A 13,338-nucleotide genomic window follows, 5' to 3' on the forward strand; every position below is an offset into this window, starting at 1 on the left:
CTCAGTGGCAGAGGCTCCCCTGGGCCCAGCTGCTCCTTCCAGAAGCTTCACTGCTCCATCCAGGTTTGCTCAAGGACAAAAACAGCTGTCGATTCTCTCTGCTCCTGAGCGTGGCCAGGGGGTGGAGGGGGGTAGCCGCAGTAGCCACAGTGGGAGTAACCTTGCTATCTCACCGCACTACCATCTTATAGGAGGCCTCTTAGAGGAAGGGTTTTCTTTTCTCCACTCAACACAAGTAAGGACTTGCCACCAAGTCGGCTGTGGTCTCACCAAGGAGGCCAGATGCACAGCTGGGGCATTCGAATGAAAGCCCAAAGCCAACAGTTCTTTTGAGTAGGCCATTTCTGACAGACTATATACAACTAAAGCGACTTGTGAATCAAAGCATGTCTCCTTCTGTGTCTTTTTCTCTTGAAGGTTGTCAAACAACCCCCTTTGCCCCCTCCTATACAAGAGGACTTAACATACAACTGTGGGTGGGATTCTTGTTTGTTTGTTGTTTTATGGGGGTTTTTTTGTAATATTTTATCCTGCCAAATTAAAAAAATATATTATGGCAGCCTGTTTGTTTTTGTTTTTTTTTCTCTTTTTATTTCCAAATTCACTAACAAAAAGGTACATTAAATCCCTTTAAAAGGACAAGCTTACAGTTAAAAAATTACAAGCTCCAGTAAAAATACAGCGAGAGCCTACATCATATGAACCGACCAATATATCCATTCCAGAGGGAGGTGGGAGAGAAAAATACGCACAGGTCAGAAGTGTGATTTTTTTTTTTCTTCTTCTGCAAAGCAGTAACAATATTAAGCACTTTCTCTACATACTTTTTCTACACATTGTAGCAATCCCCCTTTAAACCCCAAATACAAGTTTCTATACATTTTGTTTTCAAAATAAAAATTCAACACCCAAGGCAGAAAAAAATTTACTAAAACTCCGACGTTACAGGTTACTGTGACAGAACAGGTTTTATGACCCACCATTTAAAACTTACTGTAACGGTTTCAAGGAAAAGAAAAAGGACTTTTTTTCTTCTTCTCATTTTGTAAAATGCCCAGGCAGTCTCAATTATTACAAATACTGGTCCACTTTGACAGTAATCAAGAAATTTCAATATATATAATGTATACTAAAACCCCATCACCAAAAGAAAACAATGTACACCTAGCCATTGTGGCATTCTGTATAACCTATTAAGCAAACTTTGAAAATAAAATAAAATAAAAAGATCGCTCCAACACACATACACACGATTTATTTTACCCTTGTATGTATCCAATACTGTAAACGTATTTTTAAGACAGAGTGCACTAAATTTAAATTTAGGAGGAAAAAAAATCAGCCATTGTTCCTGAATTGTTTTTTTGTTTGTTTGTTTGTTTGTTTTTTCATTCAACAATATCGGCTTGTGTCACGTGAGTTTTAATTCAGCAGTAAGTCACCTCCACTCCATATCTAAGCAGCGTTGCCCCAAAAAAGGGGGAGGGGGGGTCTGAAAACGATTCTGCTAATGGATGTCCAGGGCTGTGCTGGGTTTATTTCTTCATTTGACTGGTCTTATGGCGTTTTCTCGTCCTCTCTCTTCAACCAGGATTTGTTTTGTTTTTTGTTTTTAATTTAAAGTAAATGTGGCTTTGTTTCTAAAGAATGTACTTCTCTTGTTTGCTTTTTAAAAAGTCTTTTTTTCATCTCAAAAAAAAAAAAAAAAGAGTTTTGCATTTGTCTCAAGAGACTCAAATAGGAAGATCAGTTTTCAAGGCACGCACATCAAATTGAATGGCAGTAGAGAAACTGTCCAATAAATTATTTAATTTTGTTCTTTATAGTGCCAGTATTGTGAATGCCACGCTTAGCAACACTGACACTCAATCTCAGCTGTCCCTTACAGTTTAACCCACCTCTGGGCCAAAGACAAGAATATGCTGCAATTTCTTGTTTAGAAGCCATTTAATTTAAATGCAAACAAAAGCTTTAAAGTGCGGGTCAACAGAATTCAAACATCAAATCCCAACAAGTCCAATGTATAGTATGTCCCAACTTAATTGGAGGAAGGAAAGGACAAAACACAGAAACGGAAGCAGCGTGGGGCACCTTGGACAGAGCTCTTCCCAGCTCCTCCAGGAAGAGAGAAGGGGCGGAGATTCCCTTGCCCTACAGTGCCATCAGCGTGACATGAGCTGACTTGAGCGACCCCGCAGCTAACTTCTCCAGTCCACCATCAGGGCCAGTTGTCTGCTTGGGACACAGTCAATTTACCACTGTAGCAATGGACACCTGGGATTTATCTGTAGGCTGGGGGCTGAAAAGAGAAGCCATCTTGCCAGGAGAAGCCTGAGAGAACAGTGTTAGCTCTTCCTTCCTGCCACTACAGGCCACAGCTGTCTACCCAGTGGGTACCCTCAGCCCGTTTTATGCAGCCACATCTACAGGAAAGGGCAGAGGCGGCTTCCCAGAATACGCCAAGCTCCCCCAGAAAAGGACATTATCGTATCTCCTGGTAATGCACAATTGCAGGATGCGGGGGGCTGTTCCTAGAGTCACCCTGGAAAAGATTCTCGGGGTCCTGAGTGGGGGAGAGGCTCGTTTGCCACGCCCCCCTCAATGTTTTCCTTCCATAGCATGAAAGTTGAATTTCACACAGAGACGCCTCTGTGGCTCAGGAGGACATCAGTGCTACCTCTCCAATGCGATGCTAAGACAAAGTGCTACAATTTTAAAGATTGTAATCCGCTGTACATCCACCTCCCGGGAAAAAAAAAAATGGTTTTGAAAGCCACCCCTCCCCCCGAAAAAAAAAATCCCACATGCCACTTTTCATTTCAGGACAAAGTAAATGATGAAAACGCAAACAACTTTAAAAGTCATTTAAGTGTTGGCTTCTTGACAAGAAATTACACATGCTTAGCTTAAATTTCAAAAAAGCAGCACCCCCCCACACACACACAAAATTATAATTTAAAAGATAGCTTCCCTCTACGTCACTTGCGAGTCATTGCTCAGGCTACTACTGGGTTATTAAAAAAATGAAGGGATGGATACTCAACAAAATCTTTTAAAGGAATTTAAACAGAAATAATAATAATAATAGGTACCTGCACGTACATGCCAAAAAAAATTACAAAACCCAATAAATACAGAAATTATTGCACAGTTAAAAGGCTCCACAATTTTTTTTTTTTTTTAATTTTTACTGCCTTAATCAACCCTCAGGTTTCCATAGGACTTCGCAGACACAGGTTAGGTTGGACTGCCGCCTCCCTGGGCCCCGGGGATGCAGAGGCCAGTCCGGTCACCGGTCCCGTTGGCGAAGGTTGGCGATGGTCACGCTGTACAGACGCACGCAAGCAGTGTCCCCCACGTACGCGCTTAGCTCCTCTCAGCCTGCTCGATTTTGACATCATTAGTCAGCAAGTGTTCACCATGCCACTTTTTCATGTGTTTCTCCAGGGTGCTGTAGACGCTGAAGGGCATCTGGCAGATGTCACAGCGGTACACCTCCTTGCCGATCTGCCCGTGCGTCTTCATGTGGCGCGTGAGCTTGCTGCTCTGCGCGCACGCGTAGTTGCACAGCTCGCACTTGTAAGGCCGCTCGCCGGTGTGGCTCCTCCGGTGCACTGTCAGGTTGCTACAGTTCTTGAAGACCTTGCCGCAGTACTCGCATGTGTCGCTGCGGCGGCCCTCCTTGGAGCTCGGTCTACCAGGACCCGGGCCACCCAGGTGAGGTGTGCTGCCCCCGCTTGCCGTGCCACTGCGCCCGGACAGCCCGCCGTCCAGCAGGTCCCCGGGTGGCGTGGAGAAGCGCAGGCTGCCGTTCTCGGAGGAATGTTCTGAAGACGTGGCGAAAGGCGACTGGCGCGCATCCGTGAAGCCCAGGAATGGGTCCTTCATGAAGTGGCGCGACGCTGCGTAGCCCACGAGCCACTGCGAGTACACGTTCTCAGATGGGATGAGGGCGGCTGGTGGCAGTTCCAGGTCTTTCTCCACTTTAATGCGCTTGGCCGCGTGCAGCGCGGGACCACCGAGCCCAGGGCTGGGCAGCGGTGCAGGCTTGCGTGGGAAGAGCGCTGGAAAGGGCTCTGTGCCTGGAGCGAAGGCCCCGCCGCGCCCGTTCACTGCACCCGGTGCACCCGCGTCCCCGCAGCCAACAGCTCCGGCATCACCCGTGTCACCTGCACGCTTCAGGAAGGAGCCTCGCTTCTCCCCATACTGCGGCAGTGCGCCCAGCCCTGCGTCCTCCATCACCTTGCCCAGGGCCAGGGCCTTCTCATCCGCCAGAGCCGCAGCTGCAGCCCCCGCGCCCGCCACCCCCGGTGGCACGCCACCCCCATTCTCGCGGCCACGGCCCAGCTCCGAGTCCATGCTGAAGCTCGACTCAGGCCGGCTCTCGTTCTCCAGCAGCAGCTCCTCTTCTTCCTCCTCCTCGTCTTCGTCGTCCTCAGGCTCAGGGCCCAGAGATGGGTCGCTCTCATGGTGGCGGAAGTCGCCATCGGCGGCTTTCAGGTCGCCTGGCAGCTCGCTGGTGCCGGGCTCGGGGGAGCTGGCGGCTGAGAGCCCGTCGTCTGAGCGGCCAGCCAGCGAGCCCGCCTTGTGCATGTGCGTCTTCATGTGGCGCTTGAGCTTGCTCGCCTGCGAGCACGCGTGGTCGCACAGCTGGCACTTGTAGGGCTTCTCGCCCGTGTGGCTGCGCCGATGCACGATGAGATTGCTCTGGAACTTGAAGGTCTTGCCGCAGAACTCACAGGACTTGCTCTTGGCAGGCGGTTGCGGTGGCGGCGTGCCTGCGGGCATGGGTGGCAGTGGTGGCGTGCTGAGGAACGGGGACTTGGGGCTGGGCTGGAAAGGGTTCAGCAGCCGGTGCATAGGGTTGCCACGGCCTGGGGACACGGGCGGCGGCGTGGAGCTGTTGCCGGCCAGTTCTCGCAGCCGCCGGGAGAAGTCCATGGCAGGAGAGTCTATGGCCATGGGGTTCAGGCGCATGACTCGGTCGAAGGCACTGGGGTGCTGGGCCACGAGCCCCATCTCCTCTGCACTGAGGCGGTGTGGGTCCAAGTGATGGCGTGGCGGTGGGCTGAAGAGCGGAGGCGTACCGGGCAGGCGGCCCTCGCCGAAGCCCGGGTGGTCCCGCAGGATGGGGCCCGTCATGCGCAGCAGGTTGAAAGGATTGCTGTCCCCCAGGAAATTCATGAGTGGGGACTGCGCCACGGCCTCCGGCCCGAGCGGCGGCGGGATGGTGAGCCTGGGCGTGAGCGAGGTGCTGGCTGGCCCAGGCTCCAGGTAGATGCGGAAGCCATGTGTGTTCTGCGCGTGCTGCAGCAGGAACCAGGCGCTGTTGAAGGGCTGCTTGCATGTTGTGCAAATGTAGCTGGAAGGCTCATCTTTACCTGGGGAAACATGAAGAAGAAAGGCAGAGTGTGAGCAGTTGCGGGGGAGCTGGGGTGGCCACAGGGGTGGCCAGGCTTCACTGCATCCACCCAGAGAGCAGAGAAAATAAGATCTGTGAGGAGCAGGACCGGGGAATCCTTGGAGTCACGTGTGCAACTACCCAGGGGGCAAGGGACAACGGGATCTATGAGCAGGCTCCAGGTCAGCCAGGAGTAGCTTGCATTTAATAGGTCCGGTGTTCCCTGTAACTGTTCTTATTTTCATCATTTTGGGGGCTGGGTGAGAGTCGGTGACAATGGCTACATTGTGTAAGAGACAGGGTATAAGCCTTACACCATGTTGCCCAGGTTTATTGACTCAGTCACTGGTGACATGGAGACCCCACCCTCATAATTCACTGCTGGGGTAAAAATAGGGTAGAGAGCCTCCACATAGTTGATGCTAATGCCCCACCCGCCAGTGGTGCAGACAGAAAAGTATGCTCCTCATGAAAGGTCTCCTCTGGGATGGAAATCACTCCACTGAATCCTCCCCTTGGCAATTACTGACTCCATTGCTTTGCAAACATTAGAAAGAAAGAAAGAAAAAGAAAGAAAGAAAGAAAGAAAGAAAGAAAGAAAGAAAGAAAGAAAGAAAGAAAGAAAGAAAGAAAGAAATTAAAAAATTAACAGAAGTGGCTATGATGCTCCTTCGTGGAATGCCTGCCTAGTGTGGCTGAGGACACAAGCCCAGTTCCCAGGAATGCTAGAGACAGACATTCACACAGCACCATGATACCTTGCTGAAGTTTGAGATTTTTAGCCACAGGAGATTCCCATTTCATGGGCCAGTGTTGTGCAGAAAATATTGTCCAATAGAAACCCAGGCAGGTGAAGCAAGATTAGCACAGGGCAAAAGCCTGCTACCCACCCTTACTGACGGCCTCACACACTCACTGTGTGGAAATCAGCACCCCAGCCCCCCAAGCAGGGAAGGGGGTTGGGGATGAGACTCTAAAAGAGCGGTTTGGTGTCTTCTGCCAGAAAACACGGGGACAGAAAGGTGGCCACCGAATGTGACAGCAGTCAGGATGAGCAGCCACACGTGTTGATTTGTTACAACTGGCTCAGGTGACATCAGTAAGAAATCGCAGTGGACATTGGTGGCCCTGAGCCAAAATACTACAGATTTGTCAGTCAATCAGGGACGGTCGCAAGATGGAAGCTGAATCTCTCGTCTGGAGCTGTTGACCCCGACATGAGGCCGCATTCCACTTGCCAGAACCTTCCTGGGGCTTTAAAGGAGCAAGACAGGCGTGGACAGGCCTGTCCGCCATCATGGGATGTAACATCTCCGAAGCAGTAGGAACAGGCCTCTTATTTCAGTCCTGGCACACAGTACGGCAGCCCCAGTCTTGAAAAGCCCATCTTCTCTATTTAAACTTGCCTCTATCAAACAGATATCAACACTGACACTAAGTCAGTGGCTTCAAACTCCCCAGCAAAGCCAATATGAACATTGTTACCATACCGTACAGTAGACAGGGCTGTGGAAATGGACCTGAGAAGCCACCACTTTTGCCGTACCACCAGCCTAACCTAGGGCTTCTACAACCCTGGGTAGACAACAGCTCCACTTCCTGCCAGCTAATGACACTTTGTAGGAGGCTGCACCCCCTACCCCCCACAGTGTATGTATGTTCTGAAGCCTCTGTTTCCAGCATGCACCTCTCTGAGTTAGGTTTGCCAGCCGGCCAGGACTCACAGAGAAGTACCATGTCAACCTGGGGCAACATTGGGATTCCCTTGGACCATTGCACCACCAGACTCAGGGCAAGCAGTCCTGGAATCCAAGACATGCTTTTGCAAGCCAGGGATTCCCCTCCCCTCCCCGACATCCCCTGATACTGTATCTATGGGTTTGGTGTGAAGGGGAGTAGAGCAGAGAAGGATGGAAATAAAAGAATCCTGAAAGTCCAGCCTCGTTCCGCTATACATGTGTGTTCACGTGTGCACACATGTGTGTATACATGCATGAGGAAGCTTGAGGACAACTTCCGGTGTTGTTCCCCATGGGGCGCCATTTTCCCTTTTTTGAGACAAGGGCTCTCACTGGGATCTGGGGCTCACAGACTAGGCTGGACCAGCTGGACAGTGTGTCCTGGAAGTCCTCTCCCACGTCCCACGTCCCACGTCCCACGTCCCACGTCCTGAGAATAGGAGTGAATGACACCACCCCTTGTTTCTTATGTGCATCCTAGAGTTTGAACTCGGGTTCTTGAACCTGCACAGCATTCCTTTACAGAAAGCCATCTCTCCAGGCCTTACTCCATCCTTTAAACCGCCACCAGAGAGCTCAGGATACAGTGCTTACCTAGCATATATGAGGCCTTGGTACAGTCCTCCGCACCAGACCCTCCAGCAGATCTAAACAAAGCGACAACAAACAAAAACAGTCTGGGAGAACAGAGGCTACTGCTCCCCCCAGCCTGTCTGGATGGGTCTGTGTTGGGCAACAAGACCTCTAACGAGAATCTTCTGTCCTAGCCTGGTTCCACAAGGTCTGGGTAGCCACAACGCTTGTGATCAGACTGCTAGGCTAACAGGAGCTGTGCCTCTCCAAAGCCCTGACTGGTCCATACTCAGATTATTGGCTAATGTGCTCGGGGAACAGAGGGCTTGCCCCAGATAACTCACATGAAACTGGCCAGAAGGCAGACTCAGACTCTCTCACATCGTGTGTGTGTGTGTGTGTGTGTGTGTGTGTGTGTGTGTGTGTGTGTGTTTCTTAAGAAAAGAAAGTAAATACAAGTCCCTTTCAGACACATTGGAGCTATCAACACAAATGAAGTACCATGTCCTAGGAGGTCACATATCAAATTAAAGGTGTTTCTGTACCCTTCTCTGGGCCCCAGTCATTCAAAGTAATGGATTTACGGAGGATGGCTGCTGAGATCTAGGGTGTTCTTAAGTTGGGGCCAATCTCTTCTCAGTATCTCCATTTCCTTGAGTAGCTCTGAAGTACTTCCTGTCTCTTTTTCTGGTGGTGACACATTTTTCTAGATTGTTCTATTCAGCAAATACCGAAGTCCAAAGCAGACTATGTCACTAGGTAGCCATAACTGATTCCATGTTTTAGAAAAGCAGAGAGAAGGGCACACATGTTCTGAACTGCATGTTCTAGAACCCAGATGTCACCTCCATAGTTAAACTGTGAGGAGAAAGGGGGCTGATTACTTGTCCAGTCAGATTTCAGGGCCACTTGTCACCCCGGGGTGAGAGCTATCTTTGTCAGAGCCCCTAAGTGTCCCTCTACAGAACTCTAGGATTCACTCACTGTAGGCAGCAGCCTCCCCCAGTACCTGGCAGAAAGAAAAAATAAATCCCCCAGCCCTTGAAGGCCCTCCCTTGACAACTCTCTTTCCAGCCACCCCCTTCTTTTTTAAAATAAAATGTTCGTTTACATGTGACGACCTCATGGCTTTCTCTCGCCTACAAATAGCCCTGAGTATGGGGCTGCTCACTTTTAAGAACTGAACAATGTCAGAGAGTCTTTGACGAGCCACTTGGAACATCTTTCTATTCAGGAACTGAATAAGTATTTTATAGACACAGCACAGACACAGATGGCTTGCTTTTAGACAAGAAGAGCCTTAGACAGCAGGTTGCGTCTGACTCAGGGCTGGCTTAGCTCATCCCAAACTCGTCCTTGCTGCATCAAACTCAGAGAATTACCTGCACACAGGTGTTCCGGTGCATGTGCTGCAATGGGCGGTGGCTGCTTTACTAATGGTTGGGACAGGGTCCACTGGCCTCATACTGCTGCAGCAGCTGCTGCTAATAATCCTAACTGCTGGGTCCAGATGACTTCAGAAGCACCAATCCTGGCCTACAGACCTAGAAATGTCAGCTGCGTTTGTCTCACTAAATCACACGGGGCAGCTCAGAACCCAGGGAGGGCCCTGCGGTGTCTTTTCTTGCTTCTTCCCTCGTTACTTTCATAGATCTTTAGAGCACACACTGAGCCTTCTTTGTTGTCTGAGGATTTTCAAACGCAGAGTCCTAACCCAGATTTCTTCTGACAAGACCCCTCCCCATAAGAGCATTACTGAACACTTGGGACTTGCTCACTAAAGGGTGTAGCCAAACATGAGATGTCACCTCTCTGAGCCTTGCTTCCTACTCGACCTGGAGGCAGTGAGGTCCTCCCTCTGTAAACCGCTCCCTGCTGTATAAATGTGGCAGTAGGCATTATATACTGTGGGTTTGTTACCCATCCTTGCATGTGGCCATGAAAGTTTCAGGGATGCCAGAAAATAGTAATGTAGATTGACTCAAAAGCAGCAAATGTTGAAGGACACTTCTGATCAAGCAGGGGAACTGGTCTGGGCCTCCCGGGCTCCTCGGTAAGCCACAAAGCACCGCACGGCTCACTCAGCATTATCGCTACCTCAGATCATGTCACCCTTGTTCACTAACGCCTCTGAGGGAAGCCAAGTGAGGATTGTGATCACGTGATCATGCTAGACCACGAGGACATGCAGTTTAGAGATTCACTGTGCCCTTCCCACCTTCCCAGGCCCCGAACAGGATCCTGATGACCTCCCTGCACACACCTGCCAACCCCAGGGTCTGTCACCGTTTCTGCATGTGTCACATTGTCAATGGTTCCATGTTGACAGTGCCCTCTCATGGAAGGCCACTGACTGTCCCTGGATAGTCGTCCCCCATTAGGTCTACCCTGTGGCAGGCATTCACTCTAGTGTGAAGTACAGGAGTCATTTTGCAGATCCAGAAAGCACATTGGTGACATATACTACTTGGGAGACCTAGCGAAGGGACCACATGGCAGTGAGGTGGCTGACCCTGGTACAGGAATTGGTACCCCTGGGTGTCTCACAGTGATCCTCCCCACCCCGTACCCAAACAGAAGGCTGGTCTTGCTTCATCACTTAAACCCCACCCCAACCCCTGAGACACACCCACCCCCATAACTGCCAAGAGTGCTCTCTCCACAGTTTCATAATGGCAAGCAGTACAACCATTATTCAGGTAAAAAGTACATCTCATGTTCATTTCAAAACTGTCCCCCTCCCCGTGGGGCTGGAAAGGTGGCTCTCAGTGGTGAAGAGCACCGATTGCTCTTTCATAGGACCCTGGTTCAATTCCCAGCATCCACGTGGCAGTTCACAGCTATCTGTCTGTAACTCCAGTTCCAGGGGATCTGATGCTTTCTTCTGGATTCTGCAGGCGCGGTATGCACATGCCACACAGACACACAAGCAGGCAAAACACCCATACACACAAAATAAAACAAAAATGAACCTAAAAATTAAATTAAAACTGCCTTCCCTCCCCAGCTGGAGGTATACTCCAGTATCCCAATGGTAGAGTACTTGCCAATCCCCATATCTTCCAGCACTCAAAAAAATAAAAATAAAAAATAAAAAATAAAATAAAAACTAAAAACATCTTTCACAGTGTCACAGAGAAAATGTCAACCGAGGCTCCTTGAGCACTTATAGCCGTCTACAAACCCATAAGCATCCTGCTGGTGCCCAATTCATCACTTGGACCTCAGCCCTGGGAGGCAGAGAGTAGAGCAGAGGTAGGAAATCTCTACCATGGGCGGCAATGAGCTAAGGACACTACAGGCTTCGTGCAACGCGCCCACAGCTCAGAAACTGCAGCTGCCATCAGTTCTATTTTACAGATGAGGAAACTGAGCACTGGAAGAGATGAGGAGATCTGCCTGACGTCCCCCATCTGGCAAGTGGCAGTGTCTATGTGGTACACTGTAAGGAGAGAAGTGTCTGAAGCCCAAGGGCCTAGGATAGGGGTGAGGGATGTGTGTCTTGGTGTTCGACCTTCCATCTCAGCGGGAACAAAAAAAGTCAAGATGAGTTGCTTTCGGCTAGAACTGTGGTAACTGACTCCGTGCCGACCCACAGAAGGGAGTGATAGCGTGGTGGCTGTGAGAGTGGCTGTGGGGAGGCTATGTAGGGCTGTTGACACTATGTGATGGGCTCAGCTGGCCTCAGTCTAACAGACAGACCCGTCTATCCATTTACTCTCCCTGCAAACCGCTGAATCCTCTCTGGTCTGAGCACATACAGGGAGCCTGGGCCTCTCTGCTGTCCGTGGGACCCGAGAACGGGAGCTCAAAGAGTGGGAACCGGAACAGAAAGGACTGTACACACGTGTAAGTTCTTCATGTCACCGTGGGTCTTTATCTCACTGACTGGGTACCCTAAGTGCTTCATGCTCCTCCGGTAGCTGGAGGTCACCTCGTAAGGGGAGAGAGCTCAGCCAGTGAAGTGCTGGAGGGCTTAGCCGCATTGAGGATTAGAATCTGCATTACACCGACTTCTGCCCTACACACCCAAAACAGCACACCCTGACCATCTACAGAAGAAAATAGAGGTATTGCAGGCCAGACTGACTGGCCTTGGAACTATCTGTTCAGACTCCATCTTGTGGCTGGATTCCAAGCTTATCTTGACAAGTACTAGGACTGTGGGCCCCATGGCGGTGAGAATCGTGAGTATGCTTTAATGTCTGTGTCCTGTGGTCCTGCTGTTCAATGTAGCCTGGGACGTTTCCTTAGCTTTTGCAAGCAGACACTTCTGTTCCCTTCAGACTTGACACTGCAGTCAAGTTCCTGGACAGCAAGAAAGCGCGGGCTTTGTAACTTGGGGGACACAGAAAATGTACACCCTGCCAATATGTTCTGTGTGTTTTCCCAAGGTATGTGTCACAGAAAGTGCCACCATCAGGTTTCATGGAATACCTGTCTCCTTCTCCCTGCCTGAGTTTCCACATGCTGTCAGGCCCTTTCAATGCTGGACACCAGGCTGGGTCACCATTCTCTCACCTTGGCCTTTTTAATCTCTGAACCATGCGAGGAGTCTTTTCAGACTTCTTAGGAAAAAGGAAATCAAATCTCATCACAGGTGAGTGGGCCCCACAATCCCCACAGCATGCTGACTGGAAAACCTGGGATTCACATTCAGACTGGCCCGATCTGGCTCACTTTGTGTCCTTACTCACAGCTGGCGACCTCTGTTGCAAAAGAAGTGTTGACTCTGTCACTGGGCCCAAAAGGGGCTTGGACCAGGCGATGGGTCTTTCCACCTGCCCCTGTCAACACCAGAGAGCCAGACAGGCAGAGAAGCCAGGTAGTCAGGTTCAAGTGTAGGAAATGCTGAAGCGGATGTAACATTGAGAAAATCTTATTCTCTTCCCCTGTGTGGGACCTATACCGCATAGATGACCACGTGGTTTCATCCACCAGGTGTTAACTCACCCTGAGAGAAAAAGCTCTGTGCTTACCGCCTTCACCACAGTGGCAAACCAATTGCCATAGTCCCCTAAACAGACACATCTTACTGGAAATGTCAGTGACTCTTGCTTCCCTAGCCTCCAGGAGGCCACAGGCTGGGGTATGCGCATGGTGTCCAGCTAAGCATTAGACCCAGAATACTGTCAGGATGGCCCAAAGCGACAGAAATACCCAGGGAAGAAGGAGAAAGATTGGGGTGGGGCTGGAGGCTGTAGTCAAGCCAAACATGAAAGAACCAGAGGTGCTGAGGTGAGGAGAGAGACACTGGCCAGCAAGGCAGAGAGGCAGACCCGCAAGGGAGACTTTCTGAACACACCTAGATGCAGGGCAGGTAGCCATGATGGAAGACACAGCTCTGCGTGCTGCGGGAGAGGCGTGCAGGAGATGCCACAGTCACCCAACAGAATCCACAAGTTTTGCATTCCAGAGTCTTGGGTGCAGGGCTGGCCCCGCCCACCCACTCTGCCTCCCAAACTAAAGTAAATGTTGAACGTTAAGAATCCCTTCTGTAGAGGAATGGATACAGAAAATGTGGTACATTTACACAATGGAGTACTACTCAGCCATTAAAAACAATGAATTTATGAAATTCTTGGGCAAATGGGTGTGTCTGGAGGGTATCATCCTTAGTGAGTT

The 13,338-nt window shown here is 50.2% G+C and overlaps 1 protein-coding gene across 5 annotated transcripts in view; it reads right to left on the reverse strand.

The window, feature by feature from the left end:
- Nucleotides 1–2,005: 2,005 nt before the first annotated feature.
- Bcl11b (BAF chromatin remodeling complex subunit BCL11B) overlaps nt 2,006–13,338 on the reverse strand; it is a 90,714-nt gene continuing 79,381 nt past the window's right edge. For all 5 annotated transcript variants that reach the window (XM_021201724.2, XM_021201722.2, XM_021201723.2 and 2 more), the window contains one exon: nt 2,006–5,381. In XM_021201724.2, coding sequence (XP_021057383.1) covers nt 3,367–5,381 — 2,015 coding nt within the window. In that variant the 3' untranslated portion in view covers nt 2,006–3,366. The remainder of the gene's footprint in view (nt 5,382–13,338) is intronic.

The sequence above is a fragment of the Mus pahari genome, chromosome 7 (genome assembly GCF_900095145.1).
Source record: "Mus pahari chromosome 7, PAHARI_EIJ_v1.1, whole genome shotgun sequence".
Classification (NCBI taxonomy): Eukaryota; Metazoa; Chordata; class Mammalia; order Rodentia; family Muridae; genus Mus; species Mus pahari.